This window comes from Danio rerio, chromosome 12, assembly GCF_052040795.2.
Source record: "Danio rerio strain M-AB ecotype USA chromosome 12, GRCz13ab, whole genome shotgun sequence".
NCBI classification, from domain to species: domain Eukaryota; kingdom Metazoa; phylum Chordata; class Actinopteri; order Cypriniformes; family Danionidae; genus Danio; species Danio rerio.
The window spans coordinates 30,343,744-30,369,347 of record NC_141032.1 but is presented as its reverse complement, the minus strand read 5'-3'; the positions used below and the strand labels follow the sequence as shown (position 1 = coordinate 30,369,347).

Below are 25,604 nucleotides of genomic sequence, written 5' to 3'. Positions count from 1 at the left end.
TTGAGGGTGGTGTCACGAGCTCAGATTTGGTTGGCCAATCAGAGGGAAAAGGATGTTTTAGCACTGTCTACATGTGTATAATGAATTTTAAAGTTGTTTACCTGTTTTCCAACCCTAAACCAAAAAAACTAAAGTCGAACAAAAATCTCTCTTTTTTGTTTGTTTTTTGTGAGCAAACGAAAAACTGAAAAACAGCCATTTTCTTAGTTTTCCTTTTTTGTTTGAAAACGGAAATAAAATGGACGGAAGATACCCTTATTCAAATGGAGCAATCTTTAAGCTCTACAAAAATCACTATACAAAAATGATTTAATCTTTCAATAAGGACTTTGAGATAATTGTTCTGTGATAATGACAGCTGTTTGCATTGCGTGGAGCTGTGTGTAGTAAATGTGTGTAGCTCTTTTTTTTGGCTTTGTGGTTGTTCATCAAGACGGCAAGGTTTGTTTGAGCTCGGGTGGACCATGGCTCGTTATTGTACATATTATTACAGTGTAATGTCTCGGTTGTGTATTTAAAAATGGCACTTCCTTTGTTTTTATTCTCCTGGCTAGTGTCTCTGTAACCAATAGCGTTCAGCTGTGCGTCTCACTCTGCTTTTTGGTACCCTTTTGTTGTGGTGCCCTTTAGAAAGGGTGCCCAAAAAATGGTACGGTACGGTTCGCTTTTTGGTAACTTTTGACAGTGGAAACAGCCACATCGAACTGTACTATACCGCTTAGTTTAGGAACTTGAGTAGCTTTTGAGTTATTTTGCAAAATCTTGATTTTTTTTATAACCAGCTGTTATAAAAAAGATGATGTGTTGTTGTGAATATAGTATAGTGAATAGTTCTTTTCTTAGTCTGAAAGGCTGTTAGTAGTCACACACACAATTCATTTAGCAGGCAAGTCAAAATATATGCATTCTTTTGTCAGGGCACACCAGTTTAATACTTGTGCTTAAAAATCAAATAGCTGTTTAATGCTTTATTTTAAAGAGATATATAATCGTCATTATTATTATCATTATTATTAATATTAATAATAATAATAATATAAATATTTCTACAAATACATGGATCCCGGCACTTTGAAAAAATGTTTCCTTTTTTGTCTTCGTTAAAACAAGAAAGCTAAAAATATCCTATGGTGAAAAAATAAAGCAAACAACAAACGTTTGAAACATTGAGTAAAAGAGAAATCACAAAAAGACACATAAAACCATAACGCAATTGAAAAAAGAAATTCTACATCCTTTACAAACACTATGGCCCAATAATTTAAGAAAATAGTGTCTCTAAAACGTTCATATTGCTTTGTACCTTCATCAGTGCCCTTTAGGGAGTTCAGCAATACAGTGCTGTGAAGTCTTCACGATGGCCAGAAGGGGGACGCCTTGCCCTTCTCCGAGCTCTACGCTGACCTCCACCAGGAGGTCTTGAGGTTGCCATCATAACCGCTGACATCTTTGAGGAGAGAGTCCTGTTAATAGCTAGTTTAATCCTCAGCGCAATGTCTTTATGTGTTCTTTTGGCAGTAGAGAAAAATACAAGGTATAGTTACTATTCCTCATGATCATGGAGTACTCACCATTGTTGCATTTAGCATTATTACTCTCTAAGATATTATTACTATTACTATCACCATCACGGATACACCGAGTGTATCATGTGTCATGTGCGCATGTGTGATCGTGTGAGTCAATGTTCAGTGCTCAGAGCTTGTTTTCTCGAAAGAGAAGCTAGGCAGAGTCAATAGCTTGGAGTTTGGAACGCCCTCTTGAGGCAGCGCCTCTCCTCCTCCCAAATCAAACGAGTCCTTGGATTCACTGGAGGGAGCGCGCCTCCTCAGGCAAGTGTCCCGGCTTGGCAATGGAGGTGGCACAATCCCCAGAGCAGGATGGAATCCTCCCGGAAGTTCCGGATCCTCGGGTGGATCTACAGAAATGCACGGTGGACTCATCTTCTTCTTGCGTCCACGGGGCGAAGATTGTTGCTGGAGGCTGTCGGCTCGTGATACAAACCCTGACGATATGGAACTGCGCTGCGGACTGCTTTCTACAGACGAGCATACTTCGATGGAGTGCCGGCGTGGGTCATCAAGCCATGACAAGGGCCGCGGTAACAGCAGAGCTCGCTGGCCTTGAGTGTCCACGCTATGGTATTTCTTAAGCTGACGTTTTGCACATTGATCTCCTGTCCCTTCTCGGTTGACATCATCGCTTCTCCCTGTGAGTCCCGCTCGGATAATTCGAGATACCTCCTGATCCACCGAGTCAACATCCTCCTGCTTCTTATAGTCTGGTGGTGGTGGTGGTACAGGTGGAGAGTGGGAACTCCTGGAGAACACATTGTACTGGTCGTAGGGGTTGTGCTGCGTGTGGACGCTAGGTCGTGAAGGTTTTGGGGAGGCGCCTGGTGTGGCAGGGACCAGAAAGAGGGAAGGCTGGTGCTGCTGCTGCTGAGGTGGAAGGGGGTCCGACAGTTCCCTGAGCCCCAGAGGACCCTCAGCTTCCCCTCCCTCTGTGTAAAGCGTCTCCTGAGAGTCAGCACTCACTGCCACCTGAGGAGAGCAGGGACGGGGGGAGGTGAGGGGAAGGTAAGGGGTAACATTAGGGATTAGGACATGAACAGGTGAAAGGGAGACTGGTTAGTATGAGATGTTAAGGGGTGTAGAAGCAAGTGGAAGGGAAGGGGAGCCATGGAGTTAGAGTGGAGTTCACCATTAGCATTGCACTCCACAAGCTCTCTGCTTCGAAGAATTGGAGGTGAAATTAGAAAAATAGATTGAAAAAACACCTAGGGCGTCTTTCTTGAATGCATTTGCGGCCCCCAATCAGAGGTAGCTATCATTTAGAGTCTGATGTTCTTCTTCTTGTTAAAAGTTTGTATCAAACTTGAAAGTATCAAATGAAGTAACTCACCACAAAACATACCAAAATGCCACAACCGACATAAAAAAATAGTGCTTAAATTGTGCTAGAAAGTTCATTAAAACGTGCTTAAGTAATATCAGTTGCACATTCTGAAGTAACATTCCTAGTTAAGCAACCAGTGAACCACTAGTTAAAAACATTCCCAGTCCCTTACTTCTCATGGGCGGTCCAAGGCATGGGCTTCCAGGACTTATACCACAATTTGTTTTTTAAAGTCATGTAATTCTGTAGGCATCTGCTGTATAAATCAGACATAATGAAGAAACTAGAGTATCTATTGATTTTTCAGTTGGAGTTGCACTCCATCCAAATGCAATAAGCACTGACTTCTTCACGGACAAATTAAATATACATTTGTATTCAAGTCTGACCACTGACAGCCCTTGGCAAATAGTTTTATATAAAAGGCATGAACTTCCCAAACTTCACATTTAGTCTAACAACTTTTTTTTTTTTTCTCTAAAACCCTCATTTAAATAGCATGCTAATTTTATAAACACTTACAATGCCAAGTGACTATGAATGAACCCTGAATTAACTAAATTTGGGCATTCAGCCAGGTAAGACTTTTTTTTTACTGTTTACTCCTTAAAAATGATACATTTTAGGTGACATTTTTAGGTATTGTTAAGCATATAATACTAAAATATTTAAAATAAAATGATGATACATCATATGCAGTTTGGGATGAGCCCCCAAAACCCACTGACACTTGAACTGCCCTTGATTCTTCATTGCATCCACTGATTAAAATTTCACTGTGTGCACTTTCAACCAAATCAGTAAGTGTACAGTTTACTGGAGAAATTAGCAAAGATTTTTTTTGTTATTGTCTTCATGTCTTCTCTTTGATATGAGCTAAGCTGAAGAGTACTAAACTGACACACTGCCTGAGTAGCAGTACTGTACATGCTGCTGCTGCCGTGGGTGAAGTCACATAGGTGAAAACTTACAGTATCAATTGCACTTTCAGAGAAAAAAAAGTTTGTAATAGGTTTATTGTTTTACTGTAACTAGGGCAGAGAAACAATTACCCTAGGGCAAAACTACAGGCACTGTTTGGCAGACTGCACTCTGAGCCACTGGGCTACTGCAAGACCACAAAACCCATGTCTCTTCCTAGAGTCTCTCTTCTCAGAACTCTCTCTAAAACTCTGTCTTTATTTTATGCGAGGGAGTCTGAGAGAAGCACCAGCCCAGTAGGAGAGAGGTGGGTGGGTGGGTGTTTTGGAAGGGGCTAAAGGTCAAGAGGAACCGTGTAAAACTTGTAAAGTTGGTCAATATGAAGTACTGTATGAGACCAAGCAATGAGTGTCCCTGTTTCATGTCGAAGCTTGTAGGATTGAAACTATGCTGCCCTCTAATGGCAGGAAACTATTTTTACATAAGGATGGCAAATTGCTTGCAAACTGACTAGAAAAAAAAATAGTTATCACATTAATTCTAATACATATTACTTGAAAAATATATCAGATATATATATTAAATATCATTTACACAATTACACAATATAATATATTGTTAAAACAATAACAGAATACTAACATAACAATGTTTTTTTTCTTTAAAATATAAATGAAATTCACCATTTTAAATTAAACGTATGTTCCTTTTAAAGACAATTGAAAATAATTTTTTTGAGTTGGCAACTAATTTGAACATCTGAGCCTACTGATTATACAAATAAACTTCCCCTTGATCTTTACCCTACAGTTTTGGTCTTTCCAGTAGCCATGGTGAAATGCATCGGGCTGGAGGAACGGGGTTTAAGGGGTGTGGTGGGAGAAAGCGGGACAAAGTTGGGGATGGAGTTCACGGATCTGTGGAAAGGGCTCTGAAGGCCAGCTGAATCAAGCAGCCCATTCCGGCTCTCTCAGAAACAGGAGTATCTGTGCCTTAGGAGCAGCTCGGGGTCAGGCTTGGGTTGAACCATGCTGAGCTGCTCGGAGGAAGTCACATTACAGGGTATGCAGGCCAAAAAGTTGCAGAAAAAGAAGAGAGAATGCAGGAAGGATTAAGAGAAAAATTATACTAGCCAGAGGGTGAAATCAACAGTGCAGAGCTGTCAGATTGGTTACCAGTTATATTCACATAAGTCTCCAATCACATTATATAAAGAAGGCAAGGGATACACTGCATTTTCAGAGTAGAGGAGCAAGAGAGAAAATTAATCTTTTGCAAACTTAGTGATTTGCCTATACATCAGGGGTACCCCAAACTTTTTCATATAAAGGGCCAAAAACCAAATATCATTATGAGCCCTGGGCCGAAGGTAAATACCAAACTATTACTACTCAAAAAAATATTGAAACAACACAATGTAACTCCAAGTTTTCAGTTTTTTTTTTGAGCAGTATATACGTATTACATTAACATTACTGATTTATTTCATAGTAATTAAAAAGAAAAAAATACTTTAAATTGTATTAACTGATGTAATATAACTTTTAGAATGATAATATTATTGCAATAAAACAAAATAGTGAACAGAGGAGTTCAATGCTGAATACACTAAAGCAGAATCTGCCTTTGCCTTGATTCGCTCACCAAAGTCTCTGCATTGTCCTCTATCTATCAGGTGTAAGTATTTACGTTTAAACTTAATCTGATTATTCTGGAATATTAAATTGAAACATTTAATTTCAAAGTTTTTAACAATAAAACAAACAAACAAACAAACAAACAAACAAACAAACACTCTTAGAAATAAAGATACACTCTTAGAAATAAAGATATGCCAGCTGTCACTGGTGTAATACCTTTTTAAAAGATACACATTTGTACTTGAAGGTTCCTTACTGGTACCTAAAAATTATATATTAGTACCTACAAATTTTAAGAGGAACACTTTTGTGCTTTTTATTTATTAAGGTTACAAATTATTGTCTTTCAAATAAAAGTTGTTCTTATAGCTTAAAGCATATATATGTTTAAAGGTGCACTATAATGAAAATGTGGGTAAACCAAGGCATAGTACAATAATGAAAGATCAATATACAGAAATAGGCATACTGTGAGCCTTAGACACTACTGCTTTCTCGTTCTCCGGTAAGTTCCACGAGTGTAAAACCCCGGTTGACAAAACAAAACAAACTGTGACAAGGCTCATAGGCCATACCCTTCGCATTTGCATGTATGCCTAATTTGTGTCGTTCATCCGTATACAGTTAAAGTCAGAATTATTAGCCCCCTTTTCATTTTTTTTCTTTTTTTAAATATTTCACATATGATTTTTAATAAAGCAAGAAAATTTTCACAGTATGTCTGAAAATATTTTATTCTTCTATAGAAAGTCTTTTTTGTTTTATTTCTGCTCGAAAAAAAAGTTTTTAATTTTTTAAAAAACTTTTTGGGACAAAATTATTAGCCCCTTTAAGCAATAATTTGTTTCCAATAATCTACAGAACAAACCATCATTATACAACAACTTGCCTAATTAGCCTAACCTGCCTAGTTAACCTAATTAACCTAGTTAAGCCTTTAAATGTCACTTTAAGCTGTATAGAAGTGTCTTGAAAAATATCAAGTTAAATATTATTTACTGTCATCATGGCAAAGAGAAAATAAATCAGTTTTAAAATTAAGTTTTAAAAACTATTATGCTTAGAAATGTGCTGAAACAATCTTCCCTCCATTAAACAGAAATTGGGAAACAAAATAAACAGGGGCGCTAATAATTCAGGGGGGCTAATAATTCTGACTTCAACTAATATATATATATATATATATATATATATATATATATATATATATATATATATATATATATATATATATATTATATTATATATATATATATATATATATATATATATATATATATATATATATATATATATATATATATATACATACAAGTAGTGTACATTAAGGCAACTCACTAGGTTTTGAAATTGAGCTACTACAGTATGTGCAATGAACAAAACCAGATTGCAACAACATTTATTAAAAGCACAACACAACTAACAACAAAAAAGAGTCTGATCTCACCTGTCTGCGGAGTGTGCGTGAGAGAGTGTGTGCCCGCCGAGGTGGGGGAATTCGAGGGATGCTCTCTGAGTCTGATAAACTGTGAGGACTGATGGGTCTGAACAGATCGCTGGGCACCGTCAAGTGCTGGCTGGCTTCTTCTGTTTGAGACTGAACAGAAGCTGTAGACCCTGAGACACATTTAATAAGACAATTACTGACCTCTGCATTAACAACCACGGTTAAATCAGATGTAGAAGTAAAATACGGTGCTGCACCTGTCTGAGCGAGGTGAGGTGAGGTTGTGTGGGTGCTGTGGTTTGAGTTGGACTGCAGCGGCAGGAACATGTAGCTGTCATTAGGTAGAGAATGTGTGCGGCCCACTGAGGTCTTCTTCACGGATAGCAAGTGTTCATCCGTCGGTTCATCCGCCTGCCGGGTGTCTGGTGGATCTGAAGGATCTGTGGTCTGAGGAGCATTAAAAGAAAGTGAAGGTTAGAGTTGGTACTTGTGTTTTGGAGAGTTAGGGGCCCTTATGAACACATGGACGCACACGCAAACACATTGTACCTAATACATAGAGGCTGGACTGGTTAGCATACGATGAAAGGCAAACATCACTACGCACTAGACACAGGGAGGAGACTGATCTAGAAACATGTTCTCATCAATCAGGTCGTATCAATGCAAATGCATATTTCTTCTATGTCCGTTAATGAGACTTTTCTTATCCCTGTTTACTAAATGAACATTGGTGAAACAATCTTTTTTTTTTTTCATATTTATGTAAATATCACTCTCATAACTGGTGTCTGGACTCATGACAATTTTATTGTTGGAAATTTATTTCTAATAGTTTTTTTTTTTTTCTAAATGAAGAGCTTTGGCATCCTGGTTTAATTTACATTTACATTTAGTCATTTAGCAAATTTCCAATATTTTCTCAATGTCAATCATAAAAAATGTGAAATGTTTTTGTTATCCTTTGCGAGGTCTTAGAATTCTGTATATTCTGTTTGTTCTAAGCAGGGCTCACAAAATCCAGAGGCCCAACGTTCCGGGGTATTGTTTTTTTAGTTGGCCAACCAAAATCTATCTCCGCCTGCCCGGCAGGCCAGTGGGAGAAAGTATATATTTCAATGCCTTTACATTTTCTCACAGAGTGGATAATTATGTACAGTTGAAGTCAGAATTATTAGCTCCCCTGAATTATTAGCCCCCCTGTTTATTTTTTTCCCCCAATTTCTGTTTAACAGAGAGACGATTTTATCAACACATTTCTAAACAAAATAGTTTATTAACTCATTTACCTGTATAATAACTTACTAATTTTATCTTTGCCATGATGACAATAAATAATATTTTACTAGATATTTTTCAAGACTCTTCTTTACAGCTTAAAGTCACATTTAAAGGCTTAATTAGGTTAAGGCAGGTTAGGGTAATTAGGCAAGACTATCGAAAAAAAAATAGCTTAAAGGGCTAATAATTTTGACCTTAAAATTGCTTTTAAAAAATTAAAAACTGCTTTTATTCTAGCCGAAATGAAACAAATAAGACTTTCTCCAGAAGAAAAGGTATTATCAGACATACTATGAAAATGTCCTTGCTCGGTTAAACATCATTTGGGAATAATTTGGGAGAAAAGCCAGAATATTTTCAACCACCTACCAATTAATGTATCTATTAAATATATAGAACTACTCTGTAACATATTGGAACATTTTTTATGGCTGCAAACAATAACCTGAAACAATATTCACTTGACATAATTTTTTATTCACTTGACATAATTTTTTTGCAATATTTTTGAGATTTTGCTAAATTTTAAGTATTTTCAATTGAGCGATTTGTGAAGTGTAATGAAAACACTCCTTTCATGTATAAATTATTTTATTTTTTTTTTCTATCATTTTTTTATTTGATTCTTTTATTTTTCTTTCAGTTTTTTTTTTTTTTTTTGTGTACTTGATGTTAAGTGTTGGTGTTTATTGTGTTATTTATGTCATTCTTGTTTTATGTGAAGACCACTATGTCAGAATGAATTGCTCCAAGGGGATTAATAAAGCTTTAATTTAAACTATAGAACAAGTGTGATTGATTTCATTTTATTTTACATTCTTACATTTATGAAGGAAAGGCTTAATGATGAATGTGACACCACTCTATTATGGATGTGACAGATGTGAAATTGCCACTTGTATGACTTTAATAAAGCTAATATAGTTGTTTGAAAACATTGACAGCGACATTTTTAGTATTTTTATAGTACTGTAAAAAACAACCTAGGGCTGCGCAATTAATTGACAAGTAATCGAAATCGACATTCAAAACTACAATCAATCTCATTTTTCCAGGTCAATTTTTTTTTAAAATTGCTTTCCCTACTGTGTGTGGTTTATACTTCTGCGTCAAACACACGCGTATGGTCAGGCGTAGCCTTTGCGTGGTCACATACCCTACTATACTACAGGTAACCTATACCTTTTTCATTTAATATGAAAAAAAAATAAAAACATTGAAAATTATTTATTTTGTGTCCCAAAGAGCAAGTTATTTATTTTCTTATTTCTTATTACTTTTTTTTCTTATAAAAAAATGACTATTGGATTTAGACCTTTTAGACTGTTAGTTTTAATAGGTAATTTAATTTCATTTGTTCAATGTTGATGTTCAATAAATAATCTTAGATAGTAGATGTGTGTGTTTCCTTTAGTTATTTTAAAATCAAGCAATGAACTTATCATTTAACAATCTCTCAGCTGTAATGTGAGCATATTTACTGTACAAAACCTGTCAGTAAACTGAGGGCAAAAAAATAAAAATAAATAAATAAATAAATAAATAAATGATCATAATTGAGTTAAAATGTTCAGTTAATAGAGATTTTGATTTTGGCCAAATTGCCTAGACCTAATACAAGACTACACAAAAAAAAAAAAAAAAAAAAAAAAAAAAAACTTAGAAAGGATCTTAGTTTGGCTCCTTTTTTTTTTTTGATGGCAAGCTTGATTTTTGTATGAAATTGCTCTTATGCTTCTTGTTGTGTATTTAAGCTTGAAAATAAAAATACATTAAAAAAATCTTACTGTTTATTGTCATTCTTGGTGATTAAAAATGAAACATCATTAGCATCTCTGATAATGTCTTTCTGATGTGCACATGCCACCAACAGTGCAAAGTTTTTTCTGCTTTTCATCCACATAAACACGACAGAGAAATGAGAACAGGCTGGATCTGAATCTCACTCATCTGAGAAATGCCGTGTATAAATTATTTATGGATCTGTGGGCATAGTTCTGAGACAATGAATATGAATTGAATTGCGAGGTGACAGAAACCATCAGCCTCCTCCCTTCAGAAGCTGCGCCCAGAGCCTGCAGACAGCAGAAGCCAACCCCAAACCACACTCCTGTGTTCTTTCAAGAGGAGAACACTTCACTTTTAATATACCGAAGATAAAATCATCAACACAGATAGATGTGCAGACAGACAGGTCGAGGATACAAACAGGAACATCTAAAAATATGGAGAGCCAATGGGGAAGATGTTGAGATATGGACTTTAGATGTGTTGGAGGAATAACATGGACATGTACAGTAGCTGAAGAAACCCAGACAGAAGAGGAGCAGATTGACAGGCAGTAATACTACTCTACTGGACTGGACCATACAAACACCAGGCTAGTGGGAGACGCACAGAGAAAAAGAAAGTAAGAGAGAGGAGCAGATGGTTAGAACCCCCCAAAGTTCCAAACACACTCGCCACTCAGCTCTGCAGAATGTCTTTTACTCATTGTATGGCAAATATGCCAAATGTCTATCAATTCATCAAGTGTCCGAAAATACAGTAGATAACTGGAATGATTTTGGTATAATTTAGTCATATAGTCTTGTTTTTAAAGTGATAGTAAACCCAAAAATTAACATACTACCTATTTACTTACCCTAAAGTGGATCCTATGTGTTTATTTCTTCTGTTAAAAACAAAAGAAGATATTTTGATGAAAGCTAAAAACCTATAACCATTGACTTCTGTTGTAGGTAAAACAACTACTACCGAAGTCAGTAGTTACAGGTTTCCAGCTTTCTTCAAAATGTAGCCTTTGTGTTTAACAGAAAAAAACAAAAAAAAAGTAATAATATAATTTCTTTCAATTAATTTATCCTTTTATGGACACTCAAAGCGCTTTTCACATTGGCTGGAATCTCCTCATCCAACACCAGTGTGGAGCATCCACCTGGATGATGCAACAGCAGCTGTATTGCACCAGGCCGCACACCACACATCAGCTGGTTGGTGGAGAGGACAAAGAGCGATGAAGCCAATTATAATATGAGGATGGTTAGGAGGCCATGATTGACAGAAACCAGTGGGCAAAATTCTTAGGATGCTGGGGTTAAACCCCTACTCTTTTTTTTGAAGGACATCCTGGGATTTTTAATGACCGCAGAGAGCCAGGACCTTGGTTTAACGTCTCATCTGAAAGACGGATTGGAAGGGATTAGAACAAGTGAAGGCAGACTAAATAATGGCAGCATTTTCATTTTGGAGAAGTAAAAGAAGTCAGAGGGAAGCTTGAAGCTAGCTTGTCATTTCATAATTGAATGTACTTAATTTACAGTTGGGGTGCCCTTCTAAAGTTTTAAATAGTTTATTCTGGTTGTTCAATTGTGGCATTTAGAGGTCCAATATTTTGTCCAATAAATTCATTACATTCATTCATTCATTTATTCAATCAATCAATACATTAATTGAATTAGGATGTTACATTTATGATGTTATAATTTTAGGATTAGGATTTAGATAATTAGGATTGCATCTTTATGTAGTATAGCTTGATTTATATTACATGCAACAATTTAATGGATATTCTGAAAGTATGTTTATGTTTCATTTCTAAAAAAAATTATGCATTTATGTTTGTTTAAAATGTTGTCTAATAATTTTAATCAAAGCCATTATTAAAAATACACTCGCTCACTTTTTTTTTTTTTTAAATAGGAAGTTGGAAAATTAATCTGTTTTCAAAAATTCCTTAAAATGTATAAAAAATATTGTATTTAAAAAAAAATTCACTATTTTAACCATTGCATTCATCAAATAATCAAAAAATGCATCACTTTTTCACCAAAAGTAAAATATTAATTAATTTGAAAACAATAAAAATAATTTTAGATGCTGATTTGGTGAAATAAATTACATATATATTCAAGAATTTGACAGAAATGTATTGTGTAGAAAATATGTGGCAGTATTACTATTTTTATTTAGCATATACTAAAGTTTGTACTGATATTCTAATGGCCAAATAGTGTAGCAGGGTGAAGAGGGCGAATATCTTTGGAAGCAGTGTAAGGCTGAGAGGCAGGAGTGGATAATGAACGTTGCTCTACTGTTAAATACATTGCACTCCTGACTGGTTAGTAAGAGGGGGTTAAAATCATCTGGGACAGAGTCATCCGTCAGAGCTAAGGACCAGGATTTCTCCGATGCCAGAGATAGAGCCTCCATCTCGGCTAGAGGAATCTAAAGAAGAAGAGATGAGCCAAGAGTGAGAAGGGCAACCAGCACATGCATAGTTAGAAGACACGCACAGACTATCACACAGGTTAGTGCCAGTAAGTTAATACAAAAATTCGGTGAATCAGTGCATGGAAACCAGGGCCACTTGGATTTAAATTGAGAAGGTGTTTTATATTCACCTCCTGAGTCAAACAGAACTAGGATTGCAATTCAAATCTCGATGCATAGCAGAATTTTAACTTCTTTTTTAAGTAGCGACGTTGAGCTTGTAAAGACATTTTTTTTTTTACATAGGCTTGACAACACCTTGCTTGACCGTATTGAAAGTAAATCACTAGACAGAAATGGATACCTGTACTTAAAACAAATAATACATTTTGAACCAATGGTTTAGTGTGTTTTGCAGTCATGTTATTTTAGTAAAAATTAACACTTGAAATTATAAATATTTAGAAATTGCAATGATTTGTCGTTACTCTTGTTATCGTCTCTGTATACCTGCGTAATACTGATTGTCACCCATGTGGTAAACATCTATATATTTTAAACGATTTCTGATCAGTTTTAGAAATTTGCTGTGATTTTTAATAAGATGTTTGTGAAACTTAAAAACAGAGCTATTTAAATGTTTCTTAGTAGCCTTGGGTGTGTTTTGCAAAAACCATTGTTAGGAAGTTTCGTCGTTACAAACATAGTTCACATTCACATAGCTGACATTTCCCAAATCCGTCGTTTCAAAGAACATTCACAAACTGCATCACAAACTTGTGCACTTGCAACTACACCTTTGGAACTGTAGTTAGAAACAGTTCCTGACTGTGTTCTAGTTCTAGTTATCCTTACTATGCCCTATTCCTTTAGAACATTCTAATATTTACGGAATTATTAAAAAAGCATTAAATTAATCTCTTAGGTGTAATTTGCTTTCAAAGTATTTTTGTAGTTCAGTTTTAGCGATCTTCATGTTTACAATTGCGCTCCCTTCACAGTGCACTTTGAAAAACGTTGATGTCAATTTAAATTTATGTTACGTCTCCAAAGCTAGCGTATTATTTACAGTCATTGCTCTAAAGCTTGTGAAAACAAAAAAAACTAGGTTACTTTATTGCTTTTACATGGGCCTGTTGGTTAGAACATTTCTGCAGTGGTATACAAGTGTCAAATTGTAAAAGTAGACTTAAAAAAAACAATATTCGACTTGATAATAATAATATCAATAAAAATAATATTCAATCATTAATTTTCTTTTCGGCTTAGCCCCTTTATTAATCTGGGGTCACCACAGCGGAATGAACCACCAACCTATCCAACATGTGTTTACGCAGCAACCCATCAATGGGAAACATCCACACACACTCATTTACACACATACACTACGAACAATTTAGCCTATACCCATTCACCTGTACCGCATGTCTTTGGACTTGTGGGGGAAACCGGAGCACCCAGAAGAAACCCGCGCAAACATGGCGAGAACATGCAAACACCCCACAGAAATGTCAACTGACCCAGCTGGGGCGTGAACCAGCGACCTTCTTGCTGTCTACTGCACCACCGCATCACCCAATAATAATAATATTAATCATCATCACCAACATCATTATTATTAATATTATTATTAAAGTCTTTTTTTTCATTTACTAATAACTAATAAATATTAAAATTAATTTCGTATTAAATAGCCTCATTTTTTATTTAACATATGATTTATATATGATATTAGAATGTGTTTTAGCTTTTGTAAGTGGTTTTAATTTTAAAATAGAATATGTAATGTTCTCAATAATATCTGTACAGGAAACACAGGCCCTTTATGTGCTGTTTACATATATTTCAATTAATATAGAAAGCGAGTGCATGTTTTTACCAAACCTGATATTTATTTATTTTTTATGCGTGTGCATGCAAAACAATATAATTTGCACAACGAAATTATGGGCTTTTCCACAAAGTAGTTACTCCACCCTGTTTACACCATCATTAAGGCCATTTTACGTTATAACTAACATGGTTCAAATGAGAAATGGGAAACACTTGCCGCTACATCATTCTTTTCCAAAATGATGCATCGTACTATGATAGTTCAGCTGTGAGTTACATTGTTGTTTGCAAAACGCACCACTGTTTAAACAAACCCTTCAATAAACAAACAAAAAGAGCCTTAAAATGTATTAAAAAATGATAGATAGATAGATAGATAGATAGATAGATAGATAGATAGATAGATAGATAGATAGATAGATAGATAGATAGATAGATAGATAGATAGATAGATAGATAGATAGATAGATAGATAGATAGATAGATAGATAGACACTTTTTCTTAGCTTTAAAGGAAACACCCTTTCAGTCAGCTGACATAATGCACATACCAGTAGCCATGACAGATATGGACAGATAATGTTTAATTGGTTGTCAGATATAAAAGATCAGTTCAGATAAGAGAAATAATGTGGAAAAAAGTTTTGCAGGCAAAATCCTGCATGCTGCAGCATATAATTGACCCTGAGACTTTGGACTGGTACATTTTGCAAAGTCACCAAAATAAAAGAGCCAGCTATTTCCATAAAGACATTACAGAATCTGCAATTACATAAAAAAAAGCTTTTAGACGCCTCAAATTTTGCGATGCTAATGCAATTTTATGAAATATTTCTCTGTGAAACAGAGCAAAAGAGATTTTCTTGCATAATTCAACAGCTGGTCCAGCTCTTTATCGATCCACATATTCTCTTTTCGACTCCAGCCTGATGAGTCTATCACTTTTTGGGGTATTTATGGTCTTGGCAACAAGGCATAAATTTGCAAGACTTCGTCACTTAAATGGGATCAGAAAATAAATAGTAAAGCAGAATCGAAGAGTGTCAAACAACATGTTTTTAACTGGCACACACAGTTCTGTCCCATTATTCAAGTTTAAATGTTTCCAAGAGAAAGAAGGGAAAGAGAAAGACAGAGAGAAGGCAATGCTGGGTGAACAGGGAAGACATTGACCTGTTTCTCAGTGCAGTGTTTGTTGGGAAGGGGGGGCAGAGCGTAGTAGTGGCAGATGGAGCCAGACAGGTTGTCCATGAGGCTGAGCTCTCCTTCCAGCGAGCCCTGGATCACCAGGGAAACTGAGTCAAACATAGGCCTCCGCTAAAAGCGCCAGGTACGGCAGACAGGATGAATGACGGAGAGAGAGAAAGAAAGCAGACAGAGACAGAGGCAGAGGAGATGGGAACGGGTGACGTAAATGACATCACACAGAGAAAAAAAACAGAGGAGAAATGAAGGAAGGAGAGAAGTTTGCAGACTGTAACACAAGCAGCCACAAGGAAGAATCACAAAGGACAGTTCACCTCAAACTTACCTTATTACAAACCTATATCTTTGTTCTTTTATTTGGAAAATTGTGTCAGTGTTCCATATACATCTTTTGGCAATTCACAATGCACCAATAGACTGGTTTCCCTTATTAAACATGATCAATCTGTGTTCACTAGATCATAAAACAACTGTAATCTGTTGTATTTATCATCTGTCAGTCCAAAGTGACATGACTTTTTGAAACAAAATGAGGATGAGTACATTTTAATTTCGAGTTAAACCACAATTGCAGAGTTCATGTGCTGATCAGATGTATTTCTCACAAGTGAAACGTTCAATGCTACCACTGACATCCACGAGGGGGAACTAGAGGTCTATGAACATTTATCCTGATGATCAGTCAAAAATCCACCCAGACTTACTTCAGAAGAGAGCTGGAGGGACAATGTCATTGTCAACTTAAAAAAAAGGCTGGTATTTTCTGGAAATAGCCAGCCTGCATTTTAAAAAATGGCCTGTATCACTACTTTCCCATGGCATCAGTTTAACCTCTGGCCACTGACGAGCAAACAACAGGCACATCTCCATACGTCAAACAGAAACAGTGGACTTCCCCGCTATAAAAACAGCAGTCTACTGTTTTAAAAAGTGCACTTGAGTGCACGTAAGTAATAATGAACTTTGTAAACATTTTACATTTACGTTTATTTTTGTTGACACATTACATTAACCTACATGAAACAAAGTCAACTTTGTGATTTATAAAAAATGTTAATTGGATATAGGATTTTTAGGTTGATTAAGAAAAATAACAAAAGACTCTTGTGAGAAAGGGAGAATTGTTTCACATTGCTTATCCTCGTGTGACTTTCTTCTGTGAAACACAGTACTGGATATTTTGAAAGATGTTTGCAACAGAGTTATGCAGTAGTAGCCTCTCACGGAGATATTTATCCAAATACATTTTGATCTACAGAAAAAAAAACCTTCAAAGTGTTGAAGGTTTGGAAACTACAGAAGGGAAAGTAAATGACGACAGTTTTTCCCCGTTTCCCGTTTTGGTTCTCTGCAGCTTATTAGTGTAGAAAATAATTTTTATTATGCTCAAGCAAAAAAATCAAGTGCACAATTACGCGCAGTAAATGGAGGCATTGCATAAATGTCGATGTGGGTAGGACTTCAATGATTAACTAATAATCCAAGCCACACATTAGCAAAGGATCACTCTGGATCCCCTCCACCTAAACCCCTAAAAATGTTTCATCGGCTTTTGTATTAATGCAAATAGGGAGATAATCTGCGACTAACCAAGATTCATGACTTATATGAAGCCCACACGGAATCTGCGCGCGCAGAATTCTGCAGATTTTCCACAGATTTTCTGCAGAATTCCGCAGATTTCTAGCCCAATATTAATTCTGTTTATTTACTTAAGTAAATGTGTAAATCTGAATTTATTCAGTTTTTATTCAGTAATTTATTACTGTTTATTTCATATATTTTTGTTTTAGTTATGATACTCCGCTGGATACTCCCAAAATAATTCCGCAGAAATCCACAGATTTTTACCAAAATTCTCAGCAGAAATAGCAAAAAAACATCCGCAGATTCCGTCTGGCCATGCTTACATGCTTTGTTTGTCATGATCTTCACATTGAATAGTTAAACCATGAAAACTACATCATCACTATGCTTTACACAACATTTCTGTCTTTTGTTTATAAAATAAATTGTGAAATTTGTAAAAATATAAATTATTTGAAACATATCAATGGCAGGGATTTTTACCAAAATTCTCCGCAGAATTAGCAAAAAACGTCCACAGATTCCGTCTGGCCCTGCTTATACAGTATGTTTTGTTTGTCATGATCTTCACATTGAATAGTTAAACTATGAAAACAACATCATCACTACGCATAACACATTTCTGTGTTTTGTTCATAAAATAAATTATGAAATTTGTATCAATGGCAGGGATGTGCTGTCATGATAAAAAGTGGGAAAATGTCTCAACAAAACATTGGTAAACTGTGGGGGGAAACCGGAGGAAACCCACACGAATGCAGGGAGAACATGCAAACTCCACACAGAAACGCCAACTGAGCCGAGGATCGAACCAGCGACCCAGTGATCTTCTTGCTGTAAGGCTAATGTGTTACCCACTGCGCCACTGCGTCACCAGTTTAATAAAGCATTTTAAGTCAAATGTGAGAATAGCTTCTTGAGCTTCCAAATAAGCTGTGATATACAGCAATGAATGCGTGTGTGTCTTGTTATTATGATGATAAGTATGTACTTCATATCTAACCGTGTTCTATACAACTTACACAAATTTGTAGGAGTGTGAACCTACACTGGTCTCACGATTCGGTTAAGTTACGACTATCATGACATCAATCCGGTTTAATTTGATATCTCGGTGCATCACGGTGCACTGACGATCCTATTCATACACAATTGGATATTTTACTTAGTAACACAAAAATTCTTGTGTTATAATGTATAATTTATAAATATATTTATATATTATTTGTAATACAATTTTGTCCTTTAATACAAGCAGTCAGACATGTTTACTGTTCCTTTAATTTGACCTGCTCAAAGAAAACATTTTATTGAATGCATCAAACAAAAATCAAGTACATGCACAGAACAACACAATCATATTGTCCTGACTGCTTTTAGAGCATCATCAAGCAAGTTTCTAAATGCCTATGATTGATCACGAGCTCAACAGAAAATACCTTGATTGGCTCTAACAGTCAGCGCAGCTCTGGTGCTGTTCAGCAAACAGTGACACGGACACTGATGTTAAATGACAGCTGTGATTAGCTGATCCATTAGGTTCCACGCGGTGGAGAAAACTCGCTCTTCAGACATGCTCGTGTCTAGATCCACAATTAACAATATTGTTGTTGTAACAGCTGAGAGGAGATAAAATGTTACCTTACAAACACGGCAACAGGTCAAAGGGGCCACTGAGAGGGAGAAAGTTTAGCTTTCATTTTTTCCTAGTTGGGTTCTGATGTACTTCCTAGTCAGTAAAACACTGTCCAGCAAACTCATAAGCAGTGTATTGTGCACAGTTATCTGCTTTGTAAGTAGTTGGAGTGTTTTATTTACTCACGGTCACAATTAATTTTGACACCTTTACAAATTTAGCAAATACACTCTTTATAAGCTTACCATTGAAAAACAACTACTTTCAATCGCTGATTAAGGGTTGTCCACTGATGTATAGTTTGTCAAGTTTACTCATGTTCTTTTTGATGTAATCTATTCGTAAACACCTAAATGTTAAAAAGTAGCAGCTCAGTGCGTCCATGTCCTGACGCTGGCTAGGTTAACCACCTTGGTAAACCAAAAATACATCTGCTTCAGGACAATGGAACTGAAGCTGCTATAGTTTAAATATTTAGGTTCTGGCCTAATATACTGTACAGGTTTCTGTATTACTCTAATACAGTCAATTACTTTAGCAAAACTAATGCAAGCAGGGCACTCCTGATGGAAAAGCTGTAAAGTGGAAAATATAGCAGCTAATCTAAGATGATCATAAGCACGTTTTTCCATCCAGCACATAGACCATTAAATCACTCTGGAACACAGGTACACAGTAAATCACTGACTTCACAAGCAGCATTCCTACTCACCTCTAATGGTGGCTCCAGATTCGGAGGTGGATCAGGATCTGTCCTTAAATGATCTTCAAAATCTCTGCGTATGTCTGCTGTTGGGCTGTCTATGGGGTAAAGTGGTCCTGACAGGTCTCGATGGTCTCTTGATATCCAAGGTGACCCTCCTGGCCCACCCAAATCGCCAGAACCCAAACGTGGCATGTGCCCTCTCTGCATTTCTCTATCTCTACCCAAAGCTTCCATCTCCTGCTCCAGCTCCAGCTCGGCCTCTGCTTCAGCCTCCTTGGCCTCTTTGTTGCTTTCCTCTAGGTGCTTCATGAGCACAGCGATCACCACATTGACCAGCACAAACTGAGCTGTCAGCACAAAGGACACAAAGTAAATGGGGGACACCACCGTGTTGTAGCATATACCGGTGTCTTGGGAGCAGTCTCTGAGCGTATCCTGAAACATGGACACACAGAGTGAAATTAAATTAATGCTGAATACTTTGTTAATGATCATATTTAAAGACATGCAACGCATTTACCACAAAACCATGTGCATCATTGAAATTCAACACAATGAGCTGACTGTGTCCTACCTTCATGATGCCATTCCAGTTGTCCCCGGTGGATACACGGAACAGCAGGAGGAAAGCCATGCCAAAATTTTTGAACGTGGCATAACGGCCAAGACCTTCACAGGGGTGTAGCTCATCACATACTGGCGAAAAAACAAAATGCCAAAGGTAAGCCTTGGCAAGGAATGTGCAAATCTGCATATTTTCATAATAGACAAACACATCATTCTGTGTGAAAAATTGTGTGAAATACAATTAGTGTGTTTCAATATTGTATTATTATTATTATTATTATTATTATTATTATTATTATTATTATTATTATTATTATTATTATATGTGGGTATGTATATTTTCTGAAGTGTCTTATGCATGCTTTTGGTAAGAAAGGCTAGTATGGCCATATGGGAAACCTGTAATATTTCTCATAAGTATACAGTACAAAAAGGTGTTGATATTGAATGGCTTGACAATGTTATTAAAACATTTCCCAGACTCATAAGCCCAAGCAATCTTCATTCAAATGAGCTCAGGCAGTTTTTTTGATCTTGGCATCATGATACTATCAACATCAGTGCAATGAACAAACTAGACCTGTAGCCCTAAGCAGATTGTAAAGATCTTTGGCATTCTTGCCCAGTCTTATATTAAATAAGGCTTATCTAAAATATAAGGGTGGACTTATTATTTTGCACCTGATTTCAGTTTTACTTGAAATATTTCTTCTTTTAGTTGTCGCCCCAAAAGTCACCACAAAAAGAGCTGCCAGATCCGGATTGTTCCAGCACAAATTAAGCCCTGATCATACACTTGTATTTGTATTTCTGATCATAAATGATACAGAATCATGATGCTCACGGCATGTTGCTAGTAGTGAATGCAGCAAGAATACAAACATTTAACGTTTAAATGTTATTATTTACTCATTTTAATGTTAAGTACACCCTCTCTATAAGACAACCTTTGATGAGAGGCTGAAACAGTAAAAAAAAAAGTATGGTTTACTGTTCAAAGTTTTTATTTACTTTTATTTATTTATTTTTATTTTTTGCTGGTACTCCAAGGAAGAGATTTATCTAAAAAAAACTTTGAAGATTAAGAAGATCGTAGTTAGTTTGAAGAGTAGGAAGTCAGCTTCAGAGTGTGCTTATTGTATTTGTATGTAAATGCAGCAGTAGGCAGTGTTTTATTTGAACAATTTTATTAACTTACCAAGTGTTAAGTGTTGTTTATTGCTTAGCATTACGAAACAATTAAAATAAATCTGATTCTGTGATGTCCAAATCCAAAAGACCAAATGGCCATTGCTTTACCATACAGTATATTTTTATTGATGTTTATAATATATTTTTTTTCCAGTTCATGAGGACTGCCCTATAAGAACTGTGTCCTTGACCAGACAAACTTTATTCTAATGAAATTACTCTAAGCCCAGTGACAATGCTTCCATACCCATTGTGGACATTCTGACAATGGAAATGGGTCACCATAGTCAATCTGCTTAGCTACACAGCCCCGTATCCAGCAGAGTGTGATGCAACATGTTTGTTACAAGTTGAGTGTGACATATGCCAATATAGCACTCCTGTTGGCTCAGAGCAGACCAAATAGCCTTAGTTGCCCTTTTGCATTAATGAGCGTTTGGTATCCAGTGTTTTTTTTTTTTAATCTTTCTTTCATAATTTTGAATGGAAGCAACCCACAGGTCTTGCAGTTTTAGAGATACCTAGCCAATGTCAAAGCAACCCTGCCTATTTTCCCTTGCTTACCATTAAATCTACCCAGGGCTTAATAGGTGGCCGTATTAAGACATTATAAACAATACTGATTAAACGTTTACTGGTCATAATCTTTTGGCTTATCACACAAACATTTCATGTGATTATTTATTTATTTTATTTTTTTGTTATTTATCAACCAGTCAACAATCCTGACCGATCCTTAGTTGGGACTACACAGAAAAAAAAGTTTGCCCTGCAGACAGTCAATCTCAGTTCAGCCAGCAGACTCCATATATTGAACTTGGACAGCATTGTAAAGCTGGATATGAATTATGAAGTCTCTATGTTTATCTTGAGCCGGCTGATTGGAAATGGAAATGACATCAACACCGGTATTGTGCTGAGCTGCAATGAATCACGGCAGGCTGTATTCGGTAAACTGGGGCCAAATGTGCTGCCACGTATTTCTGGAGAAAATCTGCTGCAGGTATACCATATTTATGGTTTTTGCCTTTACAGACAAGGTTGGAAAATGCTCAAAAATATGTGAAAGTGATCTGACAGCAATTCTAAACAAATAAACTATGATAAATCAAGCATTTGAAAACAAATATGCATTATTAGAGGATTAGAGGGTTATGACATGAGTGACATAAATGGAATAAATCGAGGGTTTTCAAGATTTTCCAAACTGACTTAATGAATTGAGAGCAAACTCTACAAATTTCTGCATTTAAGTTTGGCCTGTACTAATGTGAGAATAGGCTTGGTTGATTTTAACATGGTACAGTACATTTTGGCTTCTAACATTTGGTTTTAAATTCAACGTCATGTTGTGTTTTTGAACAAAATATACAGTACATTTATGTTTTCTACAAAAAGAACTTAATTGTGTGCCTGCAATAGTGGAATAGGGAATGTAAATCATTGTAAAAGATGTTTTAAATAAAACCTAGGGAAGGGAAAGCCCAGAGAATTGCATAGATGCATGTTTTTGAGTCTGAGTGAATTAGACCATGAGGAGAAATGATTCTTATTTGCTTATTTGCTTACCTGTGTGTGTGTGTGTGTGTGTGTGTGTGTGTGTGTGTGTGTGTGTGTGTGTGTGTGTGTGTGTGTGTGTGTGTGTGTGTGTGTGTGTGTGTGTGTGTGTGTGTGTGTGTGTGTGTGTGTGTGTGTGTGTGTGCGTGTGTGTGTGTGTTTGGTTTGCTTTGCTTACTCAGGTCACCAAACAGCTCTACTCCCAGAGCAGCAAAGATGAAGAAAAGCAACATGAAGAGAAGACCCAGATTCCCCACCTGTTGAGAAATAGAGAAAGCCAGGAGAGTTTGTCATGGAGGCAAAGAGAAGTGACAGGGCAGACCTAGAAATACCACCTGTGAAAAGCCAATAAAAGAGAGCCCTGAAGTGAGAAGATGACAGCCGTGTTCCACCTGATTACAGCTTGCCAGGTTTGTAAACCTAAAAAACTCATACTATGCCGAAGTTGTGGTATACTGTAGCAGTAGGCACCCACATGCTAGCGGTTAGTGCACAAGCTCCAGACATGTTTTGGACAACTTGTATTCTGATCCGATTCCCATTTTTTCTGAATCAGTAAGAAGTGGAAATAAAGGACACAAATTAAATTGGTATTTATTTTTTTATGTTCTTGGGCATATTTGACTTAATATAATGGATAAAATTCACATTTTCTGTGAATAAGAAAAATAAGAAATAAATTAATTTGAAATAATTTAAGTAATTTCATTACCTTTATTTCAGTGGACATTTATTTCACCACATCATTCCTCAAGAGGCAGATTGTGGAATTCATGAATAAATAATATATGCAAATGTTAAAATGATTTTTTTTCAAAATAGATAATATATTAATAAAAATTCTAAGTAATTTTTTTATTTAAAAATAATATCAAATATAAATAATATTTACAATTAATCAATTTCACTTATACATGTTATTTTAATTTATTATATAAGTAGCATGTTATTATTAATATTAATATATATATATATATATATATATATATATATATATATATATATATATATATATATATATATATATATATATATATATATATATATATATATATATATATATATAGTGAAAATGTGACTAATTGAAAGTATCGTATCTAATAATACATACAGTGGGGTAAATAAGTATTGAACACGTCACCATTTTTCTCAGAAAACATATTTCTAAAGGTGCTGTTGACTTGAATTTTTTACCAGATGTTGCTAACAACCAAAGAAATCCATATATACAAAGAAAAAAAAATATTAGTTTACAAATTAGGTTATGTGTAATAAAATGAAATGACGCAGGGACAAAGTATTGAACACATGGAGAAAGGGAAGTGTAGAAAGGCAGTAAAAGTCCAGACAGCAGCTGAAATCTCTCAGTAGCTATTCAGCAACCCTCTGCCCTTCAACCTTGTAAATTAATATTAGCCACTTCAGTCTAACATCTACATTACAAGGATAATGAAGATTACATCAGGGTGGACATTTCAGCAAGACAATGATCCAAAACACAGCTAAGAAAACTCTCAAATGATTTCAGAAAAAGAAAATCAAGCTGTAGAATTGCCCAGCCAATCGTCTGACTTGAATTCGATAGAAATCCAAAATAAAGATCACTTCAAAATAAAGAACCATAGACCCTGTTGAAGTGAAACACTGTTGAAGTCGTGGGAAAAAAAAAATCACAACTGAGCAAAGGATTTAACTCCATTCTCTATATAAGAGGTGTCTTTAAGCTGCCATCACCAAAAAAGCCTTTTACAAAAAATATTTAGCTAATTTCAGTAGATCAGTACTTTCTTCTTGTGTCATTTCACTGTTATTACTCATAACAATTTTTTCAACAGCTTCTTTAGAAATATTATTTCCAGTAAAAAAATAAAAATAAAAAAACATGACGTATCTAATACTTATTCCCCCGCTGTATTTACTGAATAGAAAATAGACCATCACGTGTAGTCTAACTCTAATCAAGCGTTGTCTACTGTTAGATATTTGTTCACTTTAGTAAATGTCATAGTGTAAAATATATCACGTAATAGCAATAAGCTATATTGAGTGGTTCCTACTGTTATGCAGTCTATTGTACATCATTATTATTGATTGATATTATTGCAATTAAGACAAATGAAGGGCTCATCTACAGCCATTAAGAGAAATCAAGCCAAACTTATTCAGGAATCACAGATGACCAAGTCAGGCTTACATTTTTACAAAAAAAAAAAAAAAGAAAGGAAGAAAGGGAATCAGATCAGATACTTTGACAAAACGAGTTGCACTGACATTTCTTTCTCCAAGTCTGGCTCTTTTCCCACACTAATCTCTCTTTAAGTGCACTCTTCACAGGCTGGATTCACAGTGATTCAGGACACGGGGATCAAACAGACACAATCTGGCAGGAAATCTTAGAACACTGCTGCACATCACCTCACACAAATTGAGGAGGAATAGATCAATAGACCAGAACCATGGAAAGCAACTTTAAGTCAGAACACTGCGGGGTGAATAGGGTTTTTGAAAAATCCTCATAATAAGTTGAAAGATTATATTAAGAATTGTAAAAAGTATTTTGTAAAATATTGTAACATGAGGAAATCAAATATTATTTCAGTAAATATGCACTAATTTGCATATAATTCTAGTACAAATGCTGTCTTTACATTAGACTGAAAACAAAAAAAAAACACTTTAATATAATCTAAAATATCTATATTTTTTTACATTGTTTTTACCATAAAAAAAACGGTGAAACAGTAAAAATGCTACAGTAGGAGCCATGTCAGAGATTAGGTGACGGGTACGCAGGCTCTAATCCAATTAGTAAAAAGTAAAACTGTATGTAAAAGCATCAGTCTCCACACCATCAGTCTTCACACATACACTCGAAGAATGTGCATGCTGGAGATTTTCTCCTCTGGCTTCTGTCAGGTTTGC

General features: G+C 35.7%; 1 protein-coding gene across 1 annotated transcript in view; it reads right to left on the bottom strand.

Moving 5' to 3' along the window:
* Nucleotides 1-941: 941 nt before the first annotated feature.
* Nucleotides 942-25,604, bottom strand: part of cacna1g (calcium voltage-gated channel subunit alpha1 G) — a 362,705-nt gene continuing 338,042 nt past the window's right edge. Inside the window, exons 32-39 of the mRNA XM_087276432.1 lie at nucleotides 22,861-22,939; nucleotides 19,942-20,063; nucleotides 19,374-19,802; nucleotides 15,406-15,549; nucleotides 12,292-12,414; nucleotides 7,164-7,353; nucleotides 6,907-7,076; nucleotides 942-2,543 (exon numbers count right to left, since the gene is read on the bottom strand). Coding sequence (XP_087132558.1) covers nucleotides 1,689-2,543; nucleotides 6,907-7,076; nucleotides 7,164-7,353; nucleotides 12,292-12,414; nucleotides 15,406-15,549; nucleotides 19,374-19,802; nucleotides 19,942-20,063; nucleotides 22,861-22,939 — 2,112 coding nt within the window. The 3' untranslated portion in view covers nucleotides 942-1,688. The remainder of the gene's footprint in view (nucleotides 2,544-6,906; nucleotides 7,077-7,163; nucleotides 7,354-12,291; nucleotides 12,415-15,405; nucleotides 15,550-19,373; nucleotides 19,803-19,941; nucleotides 20,064-22,860; nucleotides 22,940-25,604) is intronic.